Below are 18,806 nucleotides of genomic sequence, written 5' to 3' on the forward strand. Positions count from 1 at the left end.
TTAATTTATCTTCTAGTTATTTTGTATGGAATGAAATGCAACAAGGGCAAGCTAGAGACTTGTGTCTAGGCAAGAGCAATGCCAGGTACCAGTATAGGTTGGGGACTGACCTGTTGGAGAGCAGCGTAGGGGAAAGGGACCCGTGGGTCCTGGTGGACAGCAGGGTGACCGTGAGCCAGCGCTGTGCCCTTGTGGCCAAGAAGGCCAATGGCACCCTGGGACCTACTAGAAGGGGCATGGTTAGTAGGTCAAAAGAGGTTCTCCTGCTTCTCTACTGTGCCCTGGTGAGACCGCATGTGGAGTATTGTGTCCAGTTCTGGGCCCCTCTGTTCAGGAAGGACAGGGAACTGCTTGAGAGAGTCCAGCACAGAGCCACAAAGATGAGGAAGGGACCAGAGCATTTCCCTTACGAGGAAAGTCTGAGGGAGCTTTGGCTTGGAGGAGACTGAGAGGTGACCTACTGAACGCTTCTAAATATGTAAAGGATGTCTGTCAGGAGGATGGAGCCAGGCTTTTCTCAGTGACATCCAGTGACAGGATAAGGGCAATGGGTACAAGCTGGAACAGAAGAGGTTCCACATTAATGCTGGAAAAAAAACTTCTTCAATGGTGAGGGTCACAGAATACTGGAACGGGCTGCCAGAGAGGTGGTGGGGTCTCCCTCTCTGGAGACATTCAAAACCTGCCTGGACGCATTCCTGTGTGACCAAACCTAGGTGTTCCCAGCAGGGGGATTAGATTAGATGAGCTTTTGAAGTTTCTTCCAATCCCTGACATTTGGTGACTCTGTGATTCTGTAACTGGTATGGAGAAGAGACAGCAGCTATTAAAATGAAGACTTGGTTAAAAAAAAAAGTACTGTTTATTTATTAATTTGTTTGTTTGTTTATTTATGTATTTTTAATAAATAATACAAATTTTAAGATGATCTTCCCTTTTTTCTCTTTTCTCTTCTCTCTTTTCTCTTTTTTCTCTTTTCTCTTTTCTCTTTTCTCTTTTTCACTTCTCTGCCTTTTCCATTTGCTCTTCTATCGGCTCCACCGTTGTAGACAAAACTCTCTTATTCTCCTCCACATCTTGCTAGAAAAAGGAGAGTCACAAGTTGTGACTAGGAAATTTGTGTGTTTCCTCCCGGGAAGCATTCCTCCTTACTTCCTCTGACAGAGGCAAGCTACAACTGGGGCTGCACCAACAGCAAAGGCAGGAGTGCTGATACCTGTCTGTGGGCCCAAGCAGCCGGGAGAAGTTGTCAATCATGACCTCTTTGTGGCAGCGGATGAGGATGACCACCGCCTGGCACAGGAAGGGCATGAACGTGCTCTGCTGCGCGGATGATGTGCAGCTGCGCAGGATGTGGAGGATTGGTAGCACCTGAAAGAAGAAGGGCAGAAAGAATGACTTGCTGCATCCTGGACTCTGCAGTGAGTAACCACAGACATTCAGCACATGAGCAGTGCCTGCTCCCTTGACATGCTGCCAAGGCCTAAGCCTAAATTGCACGCCAGCCACCCTGTCCAAGCCCTGGCTCTGCACTCAGGCTGTGCTTCTTTAGCACAAGAGGCAAACGGCACAAGGCGTAGTGCAACAGCCAGCGAAAGTCCAAGAGAGCTGGAAGAAAGTCTCTTACGTCCCGACAGATGTCCTTCCCGTACATCTGCAGAAAGGTGATCATCCACTTCCCAGCTGCACGCACGCGCATTCCCCTGCCTTTCCGCAAGGTCTCCTTGATGGCCATCAGGAAGTCAACGGTGCGTTCCAGGGGGAAGTTGCTGCACACCATCTGCAGAGAAAAGAGAAGCAGGAGAGATCGCATCACTGTTCTGCGGCAGCTCTTCAAAACAGAAAGCAGTCTTGAGGGCGTTCTTAGCTCAGCAGCTTGCCGCTCATTCAGGGGCAATCACAACGCTCCTGCTCTCCTACCCTGCTATTTATACGGAAGGCGGTTGAGCCTTCTCTCAGCTGCTCCACCCATGCTGTTTGCTTCCATGCAAAGCCTACCTCCCAGCAGCCACAGTCACACACACACACAGACACACCATGGAATCAGCTCCTTGCACGGGGGGCCTGAAGGGCAGACATAGCTCAGAGCCTCCTGCTACTTGCTGAGAAAAGAGGTCTCAGGGTGACAGCTGATTTTGGAAATGGTATGAAAGGCTGGGGACAGCCTAGGGTCGTGCAGAAGCCTATGCACTGAGATGCCACCACCCCTTTTTGGGTCCACTTACCCTTGCCAGTTTGGATGAGGTCTGCAGCTGAGCAGCGGTGCTGCAGTCATTCAGCCCCTCACACAGGCTCCCAGTGTCTCCTGTCTCGATGACTCTGTTGGCCGCCTTGGCTGGAAAGAGCACGGGGGAAAAGGGAAGTCATGCTTCTGGAAACGGAACTGCTTTCCATGGGGGAGAGACTGAGGACAGGGTGGGGACAAGAAGAGAGCTGTGCACAGTGCCTCTCCCTCCTGTAAGCAGGGCCCAGCCCGTGGGGCTCTGGTAGTGCTGCGGAGGAGAGCACAGGGCTGGTGCATCCCGCTCTACTCACCTTGGATTCGCAGAAGGGAGCTCAGGCAGGTGGCGGCCAACTGGCGGGATGTGGGCATGGGGTCACACGTCAGCGGAGCCAGCAATCCCACCAAGGAGCCAAAGGACTCACAGGCATCTCCTGTCTGCAGGGATGAGAGGCAGGAACAAAGCTGTAGGCAGCCCCAGCTCTCCCTAGCTTCTCCTGCCCGTGCCTTCCCCATGCCAGCATGCACAGCTGCGCGCAGCTCGCCTTCCAGCTCAGGGGCACTGGGGAGGGAGCAGGGAGCATGCAGTGGGGCTCTTTACTCACCGGAAGCCCTTCACAAGCAGCCAGCAGCTGGGAGCAGGTCTGCAGGGCCCTGTTACGCTCCCACATGTTGTTTGAGGTCAGTGATCTCTGCAGGACCTGAAGCAGAGCATGTCTCACCATGGACATTTTTCCCTTCCTGCCACCCCTCTCCCTGTCCCTCTTTTCCCGACAGTTTCCCTCAGGTCCTGCCCTGTGGCTCCACGTGGACCCCCGCCTCACTGTGCGCTGACACTGCTGCTCCCATTTTCTGCAGATACTGCTGCCTCCTAACCCAGGAGCTTTTCCTCGGCTGTGCCCTACCAGGGGCTGGCTCCTGCCTTTCCCCCTGTAGAGCCCATTTCTCTGCCCATTTCTCAGCTCGCAGCGAGCTGGCCTGTTAGCAGGAGATTTCTCCCCCTTCGATCATACTCTCAGTCCCCAGATCTCTGTCCCTGCTATCAACGGGCACCATGCTTCCTCCCTTGCCCCACACGTACTCACCTGGACTATGTTCTGGAAGAATCCCCGGGTGGTCTCTGTCTCAAGCAGGACCACCATGAGCCGGCCCAGAGCTTTCAACGATGTCTGCAGAAGCTGAAAGCAGGAGAGGGGATTGAGGTGTGGCATCACGGCTGCTGCCGGAGCATAGGCCGTGTGTGCTGAGGTAGGGCTGTGACGCAGAGGTGGCCGGGAAAGTTACGGCAGGTTACCTGCAGGTACTGTGCTGCTTGCCGTGACTTCGTGATCTTCAGCATCATCTCTGCTGAAGGGTGTGACACAATGTTCTTGCAGCACAGAGCCAACATTTCACGTGCATCCTTGCTTCCTAAAGAGGGCTTCAGCTTGCTGACAAGAGGAACAAAAGGAAGAGAAAGAAGAAAGGGCCTTTACCACTGCTCTCCAGACTGGTGCAGAAAATGTCTGAGATTCTCCCAATCAACAGCTGCAAAGCCAACACCCCCAGCCCGTGCTGCTGAGCACTGTCTTCAGTTCCAGCAGCGCCCGCCTCCTCCCTGGCAGCAGTGAACCACCTCCCGCTCTGAAGGGAAGAAGGCCCCAGGTCTCCCTTCTCTTCCTCGCCTGGGGACAGCAGTACCAGGCCTTTCTCCCTGCCCAGAATCTCAGCTTCACTGCCCACAACAGCCCAGCCGTCTCTCCTGTAGATGCAGCTCCTTACACCCTCCCCCCTCCAGGCCTTCGGAAGCTACCCTAAAGGGGGACCACCATCTGCCTTGCAAGCCTAGAGGCTCCCACCCTTACCTCAACTGCTCCAGGGCCAGAACCACCTTGAGGGGCACTGGGGAGACAGGGGTGCCCAGGTAATACTTCTTTAGCAAGTCCTGCAAGTACCAGAGAAACATTGTCAAAGTGGGCAAGGGCCAAGAGAGAGCTCTTCTGCCTGGCCCACAGACAGAAACAACTGCCACACACCAGCCCCATCGTTCCCACATTTCCCATGCAAGCACTGCAGGATGCAGCAGCTCCACAGCTGGTGGACCTAGCCCGCTGCCTGCTGCTGCCTGCCAGCACCCAAGGTCCCCACCAGCTGGAGATGTGTGGCTGGGGGAGACCTGCATGGCTCCAGGGATGGGAGCCTCGTGGCACAGCCCGGAACTCCTCTGCAGAGAGCCCTGTCTCTGGGCACTCACCATCAGGATCTCCAGCAGCTTGCTCTTCAAGGAGGGGTTAAAGAAGGCGGAGCCACCCACGGCATGGACAGCAGAGCTGAAATCAGTGATGCTCTGCACCAGCGCGAGCTTGTTCTGCAAGTCCTGAGGCCAAGAGAGAAGAACATTCTTTGAACTGCGGGAAGGGCCAGGGGCTGTCAAGGGGACACATGGGGCAACGCTAAGGGAAGGGCTTGGATCTTCATCTGGGCACAAACCGTTCCCCAAGGGACCTTTGGAAAGAGAAGGCCCATCTCAGCATCCCCCCACGTGGAGGGGCTGCAGCTCGGCGCTCTGACACCCTGGCAGACTTCAAGCTCTCACCTGGCAGCTGCAGCTGTACAGCAGCAGGATGTTGCCCACAATGTCTCCCTCCAGGCGGGCGAGCAGCTGCTCCTTGGAGGCTCGCAGTGCCAAGCTGCCATGGGCGAGGATGAGAGCGCTGCGTGTAGCCTGAGCTTTCGCGCTGTCCAGCTCCGTCTGTGTGAGCAGAAATGCCTTGAGACACTCGCTCAGCAGCCCCCAGTGCCCTGCGGTGCACCTGGGCTCCCAGGGCAGGAGCTGCTGTGAAAATAAGGCGGAAGAATGCCAAGATGGGAACCCGTAGCACTTTACCTTCTTGCGCCTGGAAATCCTCCCATTGCGGCCTTTGCACAGCCTGGACGCAAACACGGTGAGTGTGTCCAGGACTGTGTGGAAGTTGCTGTCAGCAGCATGGCTGACAAGAGAGATCATTCCCTGCACAAAAGAACGAGGGGCAGTTGGCGCAGGCCTGAACCTACTGGCACGGCCCTCTGAGAAGCCCTCTGCCCCAGGGACAGAGCGCGGATGCTCACAGAGTTGGAGGAGAGGAGAGCTCACCTGGGCCTCAGATGGCTCCTCTGCATTGCATTCCTCCAGGTGCTGCAGCAGCTTCTCCTGGACATGGAGGACTTCCTTACAAGCTCCCAGAACGGCACCCACAGCCTTGTAGAGGAAGGTCTGCATGGGAAGGGAAGCAGGAAGCTGGGATGTGGCAGCAGCCTGACCTTACGGGAGAGGGCTAGATGGGAAGGACCCACACTCCCTGGGAGTCGCTGAGAGCAGCTGTGGAGCAGAGCTGTAGCCAGCCCCAGGCAGTTTGCAGGGAACCGCCCCGTGAGGGCACAGGCCGTGGAAGCAGCATGAGCAGCCCGTGGGGGCAGAGCACCAGCCTCAGCCCCAGCCCCAGTTGGGCACTGCTGATTAGAGCCGCGGGGAACTCACCTTTTCTGCAGAGCTGCTGGCAGAGCTGCTCAGCCGCCGGCTCAGCTCGCAGCTCAGGGCCTCGGTCCAGGCCTCGTCCTCCACGACGTCCAGCGATGCCCTCAGGAACTGTTGGAGAACAGGAGAAGCCAATGTTCCCTTGCCCTTTGCCTCTTCCCGCGTTCCCAAGTCACTGCAGCCTTCTGGGCAGAGCTGCCTGGAAGAACAGCCCCTCTCCCAGCTCCCCCCAGCATTCCCTCCATTAAAGCCACCTACTGCTCCTCTCCTAAGACCCCCCCTTGGGCTTGGGACAAAGAGGAAGAGGCAGCGCTGCAAAGGCGAGCAGCTGCTCCACAGCAGCTTTTGAGAGGCTGTTCCTGTCCCGTGGTGGCTCGTATGGGAGCGGGGCTCCTTGTGGCAGGCAGGCAAGCATTTCTGTGCACCATGTCTCTCCACAGTGCTGTACCTTTAGCAGACGGTGCTCCCACTCTGCAGAGTTCGGGAAGCTCTCATCTTTCCCTGCACAGCAACAAGAAGCAAAAGAGCGCTGCTTGGAATCAAGCCTCAGAAGAAGAGCTGCACCCAACCGGGCTTGGCTTGGGCACTCGCCCACTCTACCTCTCCCTCCCCACCAGCATTTTACCTTCAAGGCGCTGCAGCAGCAGGGGGATCTCAGCAGCCCACTTGGCCCCCACAGCTCTGTGGATCTTGCTGTGGAGGTTTTGCAGGAGCAGCAAGGCAGCGGCTTGGAGTTCGCTGCCTGCAACAGGGCTCCCTGCCACCACCTGAGTGAGAGCAAGGAGAAACAGGATCACTTGTGCAGCAAGAGAAGTGGCTTCCCCAGGAGGAAAGCAGCTTGGCTCTGCTCTAATGGGCAAGGAGCAGCCAGCAGCATTGCCCATGACATTGCAAGTTAGGAAGAGAACGGCATCCCCAGGAGTGAGGCAGGTGCTGGCACGCTCGGCCATGCTGCTTCCTCCTCGGGGCTTGTGGCACCGGCCTCAGGAGCATCTACTTACCAGCAGACGTGCCAGCAGTGTCTGGGGAGTCAGCAGTGGGCCTGCGAGGAGAAAGAAGTGCTGAGTAAGACTCCAAGACACTCTGTGCCCTGCCACGCGCACCTCTGCTCTCCCTTCTGGGTGCTAACATGGGTCAGCAGAGCTCACGGGGGAGCTTCTGCTCCTACCTTGAAACATGGAGCTGAGGAAGTGGGGATCCAGATCTTCCATGTCCCGCACCGTCAGCTCCCCTCTCTTGGCCAGGGCTTGGACGCAGCGGGAGACCGGGATCAGCATGCCGGTGTACTGGGCTGGCACCACGTACAGCAGCAGCCTTGGCCACAGGAGCTGTAGGGAACGAGGCAGTTGAGCATGTCAGCATTCCTGCCTCCGCTCAGAGATAGAGAGGACTCTGAATTTCCGAGTCTTGTGTCCTTCAGAGCACGCTGGAGGACAGACCTGAGGTGTTGGAAGGGGACGAGGAACACGTGGTGCAAAGGCAAGGAGTGGCAGCAGGGCAGAGTGTGACTTACTTTGGAGATCCCTCTCGCAGAGACATCCAGTGACCCCAGGATGTTGATGCACAGCTCTTGGAGAGCTTCCTCTTCCTGGGCTTCCTGGGTGGAAAGGTCTTCAGCTGCCTGCACAACAGTGGTGTTGAAACACTGGTTACTCTCAGTTCTCAGGAGGCTCTCGGGAGGCTCAGGTGTGGCCCCGGTAACGGTGCTTTTTTGCCAGCCTATGAGCTGCACAGGTCTTCCAAAGGAAGATGCTGCCCACTGTCCTTACCCTTCTTCCCGTGGTGCGGCTGAACTCCCTGAAGATGTGCCCCACCACATCCCAGGCTGAGCAGCTCCAGGCGTTAGCGCTGAGCAGATCCTCAGTGAAGTGCAGCACGGCCCTCCTCACCTGCCAGGGGTCAATTGGGGGTGTGATTTCCTTGCTCAGAAGGCCAAGGGAAGCCACCTGCTCATCAGGTGCATTTGGGCATGAGCAGAGATGACAAAAGCAGAGGAGAAGAGGTGAGGGCCAGGCCTTAGCACCAGGCTGTGCACTTTCCATGCACAGCACAGGGACCCGCTCGCTCCACTCTGCCTGCTCTCCTGACAGGAGCCATCGTGACCATGTGGTCGATGCCCCAGCACATCCCTGGTCACCCCAGCCCTGCCGTATTATCAGCAGCATCACCCCCCTGACAGCGCTTTCCTTTCCCCAAACAACTCACCCGGGTCCTGGGGTCACTGCACACACGCTGCACAGCCTCTGTAATCTGCGGCAGCTTCTCTGTCATTGCGGGCTCTGCAAGAGATGCACAGAAGCATGCGTGGAGGCACAACTCAGATGGCAAAAGGGATCCCTGGAAGTCCTGACCCGTGGTACTGACCATCAGAGCGAGCCAGAGCGCCGAGCAGACCCAGGGCTGCCACGCATCCAGCCTCCCACTCATTGCCCAGCTGCGACTGCAGAAACAGGACCGTTTCCTCTGGGCAGATTCGGGCTGCAGGAAGGAAATGCCATGCTGTGTTAGTGAGCAATTCGTGCCCATTTGTGAGGTGTGAGAGAGATGTATTGGCCAGAGCACCGGCAAGCATCGCCAGAGCTCCTCTCCTTACCCTGCAGCAGGATGCAGCGGGTCAGCTCTGCTCTGTCAGCCTCGCTGTGCTGCTTGGCGTCATCAGAGAGCTGTGGGAACAAAGTCCATGCAGGAGCTAAGGCTGAGCAGCCATCAGAGGCTCAGAGCTTTGCAGTCCTCCTGAGGCTTAGCCAAGAGGGAAACTGCTTTGCACACCAGGATAGGCTCCCCTTACCTGATAGAACACGGCACTGGTGACTGCCAGAAACTTGTCCTTAGGGATGACAGACTGAACTCCCGGCGAGGCCTCCAGGAACATATGAAGGCTCTGCAAGAGACCAGCAGAGGAAGAAGGGGCTGAAGCCACATCCGGCCACTTGGGAGCAGAGCAGAGGAACTGTCTCCCAGTGGGAGAAGCTCTCACACAAGCGTTCTTGTTTGTCCGTCCCCCCCAGCAGCACCAAGAGAGGCTCTCTGCTCTTAGCTGAGCCTTGGGGCTTGGGCATCATTTGCAGGCATTTCCCACCCACAGCCCTCTTCTCGCCCATCAGATTCAAGAGCCCCCATGGTGGTGGTGAAGCCTCCCATCCCCAGGAGATGGGCACCAGTGACTCTTGGCTTCCTCCTGGCTCGTGTCCACGTTGTTCCTTCCTTGACTGAAGAGCTCAGCAAGCCTCAGACTTCCCTTGAGCACCTGTTCCTTCTTTCTCCAAGGACTGCCCACCTCCTCCCTGCAGCCCCCTGGCCCCTTGTGGCACTTGCACGGGCCCCACGTCCACAGCAAGCCCTGTGCAACATCTTACCTTGGCCACCCTGCAGGTGTCTTGCATCTCCTGACACGGGTGCACGAGCCAGAGGAGCCGCTCCCAGACGTGCTCTCGGGGCAGCTCCTCTTGCAGGAGGACAGTCATCATGGCAGTCACAGCCCCGAGAACGGCCTGTCTGTCCTGGAGAGGGATGGCAGAGGCCCAGCATCAAAGACTGAAGGTCTGCCCTTCCTACAGAGAGGGCTTTCTTTTTCCATTCCCCTTCCCCACAGCCCTGTGCCCAGCAGGACATGGGCTCGCTCTCCCTGGGCAGGCAGGTTTTCCCCGTACCCTCATCCCCGGCTCTCCCTGCCACAGTGCTGTGACTTGTGACTGCTCCCTGGCAGGGAGATCCAGCCCCAAGCACAGAGCCAGTGTGGGGCCCTTTGCAGAGCCAGCCCACACCCTCTCGACACCCCTCTGCTCTCAGCCTGCTGGGCACAGACAGAGCTGCCAACATGGATGCCCCAGCTGCCATCCCCGGCTGGGAATGCAGCAGTGCTCACCTCTTCCTCCTTGCAGTCCTGCCAGTTGCTGACCACAAAGAAGAAGAGCTCATGAAGATTCTCATACATTTGTTCTTTCTCTGTGGCAGGCCAGGGGCTGTGCTTTCCAGAGGACAAGTGAATCTTGACGCCATCCATCCACTGTTTCACAACTGAAAACAAACAAACAAACAAACAAATAAACGAGTAATTAATTATAGAAAACAACAACAACAACGCAACAACACAAAAGAAGAGAAAAGGCAGCCTGTGCGAGGCTGCAGCAGGGTGAGGTGCAAGGGCTGTGCCCAGCCCCCCTGCCCTGACGCCGGCACTCACCAGCACAAGCAGTGCGCAGGGTCCGGCCGCTCCTCACCCGGCCCACCACACTGCACAGGCCGGCCAGCGTCAGCCACACAAAAGAGATGCACTGTGGAGCTGCAGAGAGGAAGGAGAAGGGCACGGTCAGAGCCTCAGCAGGGAGGGAGGAGAGGCTGCAGAGCCCTGCACCCCCCAGCTCTATGCAGATCATGCGCAAGGGGAGAGACCCTTCTCCCTAGTTGTTACAGATGTCAGGAGGCTGAGGGCACTCTACCGTAGATGCTGAAGAGTTTGCTCAGGGTGACGAGCACAAACTCCTTGCACATGTCCCGTGTGGCCTTCAGGTGGCCCTGGAGCTCGGCCATCACCATGGAGAAGTGAGTCCGGGCCAGAGCCACCAGGACATTGCTGGCAGCCATTCTCACGCTGTCCGTCACGCCCTGAAAAAGAGTCACTGGTGACACACGGCACAGGAGGCTGCCCAAGGCCTTCCCTTGGAAGGGCCAAGCCAGCACCGTCTGCCAGCAGAACACCAGCATGGGCAGGCAGCTCCCTTTGCCTTCGGGAGTGACCCCTCACCTGGGCTGCTGTCAGGTCCTGGGACACCTCAGCCAGCAGCCGGTTCACCACTCCGCACGGCGGGCGGCTGTCCTCTTCCCCCAGGACGTGCTCCAGCTCGCAGTACGCCTGCTCTCGGTCACCCTGGGGACAGGGATAGGTCACGTTTGGCTTTGCCCTTGTTCCCGGGGAGCCGCCCGCTGCCGCCCATCGCTATGCCGATGTGCTGCCGGGGCCTGGCACCCACGGGACAAGAACCGGGGCAAGGACCGATGGTTGGACGTCCCCAGCTCACCTCCTGGTCTTGCAGGCGCTGCAGCAGTAAAGTCACAGCACAGGTGGGGACAGGGCTTTCCACCCTGCCTCTCTCCCTGCGACGTGTGCATCTGGGCATGCAGCCCACACAGGCAAAGAGACCTGGAAGGAAAGAGCAGAGCAGCTGCCGCCGGTGTTGCTTGGAGCCAGGGCCGAGCATGCAGCCAGCTCTGGGAGGAACGCTCCTCCAGCCCCACAGCGCGGGGTGGGCTGCGCTGGCACATGCGTGGTTGGTGGGGAGAGGGGAGAGAGCCTTCCCCTGGCTGGGGTACTGGGGAAAGCACAGTGGGCGGCTGCACTCCGCAGAGCAAGGACAGTGCTGCTGGCACGTCCTAAAGAGACACTGGAGGCACACACGTGCTCGGGCAGCGCCACGGTGTCCAGAGAGGTGGAGGGACCTCACCTCGAAGGGCTCTCAGCCGCTCCATCACAGCAGGATGCTTCCAGACAGACACAACGCTCTCTCTGGGTTCACTTCCTGCGCGTCCCACAAGCGGACTGAGCCACCGCTCCCACCGCTGCCACAGGGGTGAAAGCCACAACTGTGACATCACAGCAAGGAGCGTCACCTCACAGAGCATGACATGCCCTGGGCTGGGTCCTGGGATCCTGTGATGGTGCCTGTTTTCTGTGCTGGTACCTGTTCATGTAAAGGCTGAAGGCAGCTTAGAATAAACAGATCCGTTTGTTTATATTCATTGTGTGGCACAAAGTGAATCTAGGGTGAACAGTGGAAATATTTTTCATGTCTTACATTACAATAACTTCAGAAGTCCCCCATAACACACACACCTTTTTTTTCCTTGAAACATGTGAATATTAAATTGATATCAGTCACAACCTTGAAGTGATTTCCAAAAGTCGTGATTTGTGTGACTGAAACGGAAACCATGAGGCAACTGCAGCTGTGGTATGAATTTATGAAGATAGTTCTCAGATGAATTCCAGTATGTTTTATATTGTCTTAAACGTTCAATACAAATGCTCTCAGGAATACCTCGTATTGGGAAAGAATCCAACTCAGGAACAAATGTCGTGATTTTAGATCACTCTTCAGTTGCAAACAAATCACTAGCTATTGACGTGTTTTCCATCTTGCATTTAACAATCAGCATAGGTATGATTACTCAGAGGAAAGCAATAACACGTAGCAGTAATGGGAACTATACTATATGAAATCATGGAATGAAATTTATCATTACAGTGCCTGTTTAATTGAGATTCTATATATACCACTTCAGAAAGCAGTACAAAACATTCATTTCTCCAGTCAAACTGGAATTTGTCCTTAGGTACTGCATTACTGCTGTTAAATAAGACACAGTGCAACAAAACTGCAACTATGGAAACATTTGAATGTGTGTTTACTTCTCCTGATTGAGACTTATTATAAAAGTCCAAAAGTGAAAGCTGGTGGAGACTATTGATTATGCGGAATATAGAACCTGATTTCATAACCATATACGGAGTGTTAGGAAAAAAGCAGGCAATAGCATCAAATGCGATCTTCATTTTGACAGGTGACAGGACGAGGAGAAATGGCGTCAAGTTGTGCCAGGGTTGGATATCAGGAAACATTGCTCTGCATAAATGGTGTTAAGCACTGGAATAGGCTCCCCAGGGAGGTGGTTGAGTCAGCATCCCTGGATGCGTTCACAAATCATTTGGATGTGGTGCTGAGGGACACCATTTAGCAGAGGGTTGTTCGAGTTCAGGCAATATGGTCAGGTTGTGGTTGGACTCGAATCAAAGGACTTCGTTGATCAGGAAAACAAGAAATCCAAATCAGACCTTGAATATCCAATTCTGACCAATCCACTAGAAGTCTGTCCTGTTGTAACCCAGAAAACAAAAAAACTACAGGACAGACCGGCAGGGGTGCTGCCTGATCAATGGCCCCCTGCCCAGACTCATTTACACGTAATGGCCCGGCCGTACGCAGCAACAGAATTGATGGATTTAGTACAGCGATTTCGGCAGAAGCCTAGAGAAAGTGTGCCAGCTTGGTTATTAAGACTGTGGGATTCGGGGGCAGAAAGTGTCTTGGTGAATGGCCCAGAAATAGCCAAGTTGGCCACCATGGCTGTCCATCCTGCTCTCAGACAGAGGTTACATGTGGGTCATCAGTACCATGATGAAAACCATTCTATACTAGAATGGTTAATGGTGGCCTGCCGTATGGTATGGCCGAATAAATCAGACATACCTTTACATACAGGCATGTGGTCCTCCATGGAGGATCTTCAAAATTATATCCGCGAACTAGGTGTAAGAGAAGCTATTTATGAAGACACATTTGATGGCCCTGATATGGTTAAATTTTCAGCAGGGATGAGAGATTTAATTTTACAGCAAGCTCCCTCCCATCTCTACGGCACCCTAGTCTCCATATTAAATCCCCTTGTAGCGTCAGAAGCCGTAGTCCAGCAGGCTGCCCAGTTAGTTGCCGACTTGGGAGAAACAGAACGCCTGCGGACTAGGTGCAGTATTCGGTTTTTGGAAGAAGCAGAGGTCCTGCCGGTAAATAAAACCAAAATGCCGGCTACTCGAGCTCCTCCATTGGGACCCATAAGGGTATCCCGAAAACAAATGTTTAATGATTTAATTTGGGCTGGGGTCCAATTTGCTAAGATCGACCACCAGCCCAACCATGTCCTTCTCCAGCTCTGGAGACAACTAAAGGACAATCAAAAATTCCAGAGCTACCCTAAGAAATCAAGGGTAAGATCTATAGAGAGGGCTCCAACAACAACATGGAACCTGGAAGATTTTATTGTTCCAAATAGGAAAGAAAAGCCACCTCAGGTGTCTCGGGCCACAATGCCTGAGCCGTCAGAAGCAAAAGAATTGGCCCTAGCACAATTCATGGCGTGACAAGGGATGTTAGTCCCCATAGGGCTTCCAGACTGGACCGGAGGCCCTATGTAGAATTTACAATTTATTGGTCCCGAAAAAATACTCAGAGAGTTATGGCATTGGTAGACACGGGAGCAGAAACATCAGTTATCTATGGAGATCCGGGGAAATTTGATGGCGACAGAGTGATGATTGGTGGTTTTGGGGGACAGACTATTCCTGTCACCCAAACATGTTTAAAACTGGGGGTTGGGCGTCTCCCACACCGGGAGTACAAGGTGTCTATTGCCCCAGTCCAAGAATACATCCTGGGCATAGATATTCTATGGGGTCTGGCTCTCCAAACAACTGTGGGAGAGTTCAGACTTCGACAGAGATGTATCAGTATCCGGGCGGTGCAGGCAATATTAAGAGGCCATGTGAAACATGGGCCTGTTTGCCTGCCGAAACCGCGCCGGATTACTAACGTTAGACACTATAGACTCCCGAGTGGGCAAGATGGAATATCGAGAACGGTGCAGGAATTAGAAAAAGTGGGCATTATAAGACCTGCACACAGCCCATATAACTCCCCCATATGGCCAGTGCGAAAGTCGGATGGCACATGGAGGATAACAGTAGATTACAGAGAATTAAATAAGGTCACGCCGCCTATTCGTGCGGCCGTACCCAATATTGCCTCCCTAATGGACACATTGAGTAGGGAGATAAAAACCTATCATTGTGTCCTAGATCTAGCAAATGCATTCTTCAGTATCCCAATTGCTGAGGAATCGCAAGATCAGTTTGCGTTTACGTGGGGAGGCAGGCAGTGGAGCTTTCAGGTCCTGCCACAGGTACGTGCATTCACCAACGTACTGTCACAATCTAGTGGCGCGTGACCTGGCTGATTGGAGAAAACCTGATGATGTTAACCTATATCATTATATTGATGATCTCCTGTAGACATCTGACTCACTGGAGGCAGTAGGACAGGCGGCAGACTCATTAACCGCCTATTTACAACAGAGGGGATGAGCTATAAATCCCCAAAAGGTGCAAGGTCCAGGCCTGTCCGTAAAATTCCTGGGGGTGGTTTGGTCAGGAAAGACCAAAGTGCTACCCAGTGCTGTTATAGATAAGGTTCAGGTGTTCCCAGTCCCTACAACATCAAAGCAGCTGCAAGAGTTTGTCCACTTTGCCTAACTCTCTTGATTATATTGTGATTATAACATCTTGATATCCATTGATTGTACATACTGGAAGGCTGCAATGAGGTCACCCGCAGCCTTCTCTTCTCCAGGCCCAGCTCCTCAGCCTGTCTTTGTAGGGGAGGTGCTCCAGCCCCCTGATCATCTTTGTGGCTCTGCTCTGGACCCTCTCCAACAGCTCCTTGTCTTTCTTGTACTGGGGGCTCCAGACCTGGACACAGTGCTGCAGATGGAGTCTCCCAAGAGCAGAGCTTTTCCTCCATCAGGACCCCCAGGTCTTTCTCTCCAGAGCTGTCTACATATGACAGATGAAAGATGACATACAGCAAGGCTGGTAAGTGTCCTTTGATGGTCTGTTCTGAAAGGCCAGTGTTCAAAAACAGGACCTCTTCTGTATTTATCCCTCTCATCTTTCACAACCCAGATAGATAAAACACATTACTCACCCTACTAAGTGTTTCTAATTTTCTGTATGTTACTGTTACAAATGTAACAGACAAAACTGTAAAAAAATAAAAGTGCACTGTTACCATTTCATAAACATACAAGTCACAAAATGCTGTCATCATTATTCCTAGCTCATATCAGGTCCTCTTTGCTTTTCAAATCCTGCCTATTACTCTCATAGCTGAACAACTTCCACTTGAAACCACTGTTCCCAGCAGCGAAGACCTCAGGGCATTTCATGCAGTATCTGGTCTCTCTCAGGTCTCAAGATCTATACCTGCACTTCAGTTCTTAGTTTATTCCTTATCTTAGCCTTTTATTACTCTCGTTGTTTTGACTACAAAGCTGAGGCCTGGCTTAGGCAGGATGTGGCAGTAAGCATGTGAACAGGTTTTGTCAGGAAGAAATACTACGTGTGATCCTCAGGTCATGCAACCTCATAGCACTGTGTGCTTTGTCTTCTGATTTGCAAGCTCCACCAGTCCACAGGAGACCAGCTGTCTTAGTAGCTCACAGCCTGAAATTCAGCCTTTAACATTGTTTGGCCTTGTTTTTTTTCAGACGCTTGAAGATTTAGTTCTGATGTCTTCAATGAATATGAGAAATACCCTGGGACTGTCTGAAGGAATTAGACAGCCAACTTAACACAGAAGTCTACGTCTACCAGCACTGAGGAATCAAGCCATTGTGTGTCCAGCATTTCACAGTGTTTAACTCTCTCTGTGATGCACAGTAAGTGAAATCTACTTTCTCTTCCTCTTATGTTGGGGCTGTTATGGCTGTTTTTAAAGACTGTTTATCTTTGAGAGCTCATCTTGCCTTCAGAGCCTCTGTTGACTTCACAGTTGGAAAGCAGCTACTCTGGCACTGCATTTTCGTGAGGCTGCAGTGTGCACTCACTGAAGAGGAGTTTGCTGTCAACTAGGTTATGTGTTTTTTTCCCCTGCAACATTAGTCGAGCCAACAAAAGCTCTCTTCTGCAGCACTGCTCTATCAGCAAGGGAGTACGATTATTTTCACACTTGCAACTGAAATAACTCTGCTGGCAAAACTCTGCAGTTCAGGTCAAGTCTGAAAAACAGCTGAGGGAGACTGTATGACTGCTAATAAATAGTACACACTCTGAAAGCCACTGCAAGTTATTTAGTTTGTTGGATTTAACAGGACATAACTGTCCCATGACAGGTTTTTGCCCTTCTTGATAATCCAGTTTCTGTGCCGTGTGCATAACTGTGCGGGGTAGTAACAAGATATAATGAGTTAATACAGTTCCATTTCCACGGTGCACATTTACAATTGCAACCAGTTCCCTCTAAGCTGCCAAAAAAAATCTCTGTGCTGAAAGCAACTTCACTACTCCATCATAAGCCCTATCACGGCAGCCACCCATGTGTACCAGACAGTCGGTGCTTCTTGGAGTGCTTCCCACAGGCACCTGTACGCAGATTCCTCAGGCACAGGTGGCTCAGAGAGACCAGATACCAGTCGTCTCCAAGCCAGAAGCCGTGCAAAGCTGCTGTCATGAGGCAAAGCTAATAACCCTTGTGAGAACTTATTACTCTGGGCCTCAACGTGAGCTGAAACACTGGTGCGGCTTCCAGTTGACTTAACATCTGATGAGAGTGCTCTCGCATCTGTTTGTAAAAGACTGTTGGGATGTTTGAATCTCTGGAGAATGGGATGCTCACTGAAGCTTTCTCAATATACTTTCAGCATTCAGAGTTTAACAAAAATCAAGGGATCTGCCAGAAATCCGAGTAGCCCTTTTCGCATTTTGGGATTATTGCAATATAGAATCATAGAATCATAGAATCACCAAGGTTGGAAAAGACCTAAGAGATCATCCAGTCCAACCGTTCACCTATTCCCAATAGCTCCCACTAAACCATGTCCCTCAACGCAACATCCAGCCTTTCCTTGAACACCCCCAGGCTCGGTGACTCCACCACCTCCCTGGGCAGTCCATTCCAGTGCCTGACCACCCTTTCTGAAAAGTAATACTTCCTAATGTCCAGCCTGAATCTCCCCTGCCGTAGCTTGAAGCCATTCCCTCTGGTCCTATCACTGATGACACGAGAGAAGAGGCCGACCCGCAGCTCACTACAACCTCCCTTCAGGAAGTTATAGAGAGCAATGAGGTCTCCCCTGAGCCTCCTCTTCTCCAGGCTGAACATTCCCAGCTCCTTCAGCCTCTCCTCATATGGCCTGTGTTCCAGACCCCTCACCAGCTTTGTTGCCCTTCTTTGAACACGTTCCAGGGCCTCAATACCTTTCTTGCAGTGAGGGGCCCAAAACTGGACACAGTACTCGAGGTGCGGCCTCACTAGTGCTGAATATAGGGGAACAATCACCTCTCTGCTCCTGCTTGCAACACCATTCCTGATGCAAGCCTGGATGCCATTGGCCTTCTTGGCCACCTGGGCACACTGTCGGCTCATGTTCAGCCGAGCATCAATCAATACCCCCAGGTCCGTTTCCTCTACGCAGTCCTCCAGCCACACCGCCCCAAGCCTGAAGCGTCGCCTGGGGTTGTTGTAGCCGAAGTGCAGGACCCGGCATTTGGCCTTGTTGAACCTCATCCCATTGGTTTCAGCCCAGCTCTCCAGCCTGTCCAGATCCCTCTGTAGGGCCTCGCTACCCCCAGGCAGATCCACGCTTCCAGCCAATTTGGTGTCATCTGCGAATTTACTGAGGGTGCACTCGATGCCCTCATCGAGGTCATCTATAAAGATATTGAAGAGGACAGGCCCCAGCACCGACCCCTGGGGAACACCACTCACGACCAAGTCCTTAGAGTCTGACATCATTGAACAGACAAACTTGTGCAGCTCATCAGGCTGACCAAACTGCATGTGTGCTATCAAAGAGAGACTGCTTCAAAGAAAGGATTTGACTGCATCTTCTTCTCTCCTTGCTTTGGAGTGCAGTCTTAGACTAGAACACAGAGAACCCAACTATTCTCAGGAGGAAACTGATTTCATCTAATTTCAGTGATTTAAGTAGTAGAATTTAAGAAGGCTGTAAAAACTATCCAAGTTCATTCTAGAAGATATTACTCAGAACTTTTCTTTACTGAAAAAATCTAGATGCACGTGTAACACTATAAAGCAATGGAAAGCACAGCAATATCAGCAAGGTAGCAAAGTACTAGACTGCAGCAAGTGAGGATAAGCCTGAATGCAACAGCTGTAGACACAGACACAAAGGTTGGGAGGGCTGGGGGAGTGGGAGGGAGAAGAAAAAAAACAGCTGATCATTCTTGGAAGGCTTCAGGTGCACAGGAATTGCCAGTGAGATACCCTAACCTCCAGTGCAAGCTCTTAAATGAGGTCTGTGAAGAGGTGGACCTGGCCTTCTTTTCTCTTCGCTCTTCTGTCGGCTCCACCGTTGTAGACAAAACTCTCTAATTCTCCTCCACATCTCGCCAGGAAAAGAAGAGTCACAAGTTGTGACTGAGTAATTTTTGCCTCAAACACAGCTTGAGAGGAAAAAAGAAAAACTGCTTCCTCGCAGGATCCCTCTGACAGAGGCAAGCTACAACTGGGGCTGCACCAACAGCAA

At 53.1% G+C, this 18,806-nt stretch overlaps 1 protein-coding gene across 1 annotated transcript; it reads right to left on the bottom strand.

The window, feature by feature from the left end:
• Positions 1–999: 999 nt before the first annotated feature.
• Positions 1,000–18,665, bottom strand: LOC306957772 (maestro heat-like repeat-containing protein family member 2B; the record flags this gene model as incomplete). Its single annotated transcript, XM_079549085.1, is given in 33 exon segments — positions 1,000–1,080; positions 1,153–1,371; positions 1,628–1,780; positions 2,226–2,335; positions 2,536–2,659; positions 2,827–2,922; positions 3,307–3,399; positions 3,516–3,651; positions 4,066–4,145; positions 4,455–4,577; positions 4,797–4,952; positions 5,088–5,210; positions 5,334–5,453; positions 5,718–5,825; positions 6,163–6,215; positions 6,340–6,481; positions 6,716–6,756; positions 6,883–7,042; positions 7,228–7,335; positions 7,484–7,603; positions 7,920–7,993; positions 8,079–8,192; positions 8,308–8,377; positions 8,503–8,595; positions 9,071–9,214; positions 9,580–9,731; positions 9,898–9,996; positions 10,154–10,319; positions 10,459–10,581; positions 10,733–10,854; positions 11,156–11,246; positions 11,248–11,294; positions 18,551–18,665. Coding segments are annotated over 33 exon segments (3,756 nt in total).
• Between the last annotated feature and the right edge of the window lie 141 nt (positions 18,666–18,806).

Source organism: Tetrao urogallus, assembly GCF_951394365.1.
Source record: "Tetrao urogallus genome assembly, chromosome: 1".
In the NCBI taxonomy this organism is placed as follows: domain Eukaryota; kingdom Metazoa; phylum Chordata; class Aves; order Galliformes; family Phasianidae; genus Tetrao; species Tetrao urogallus.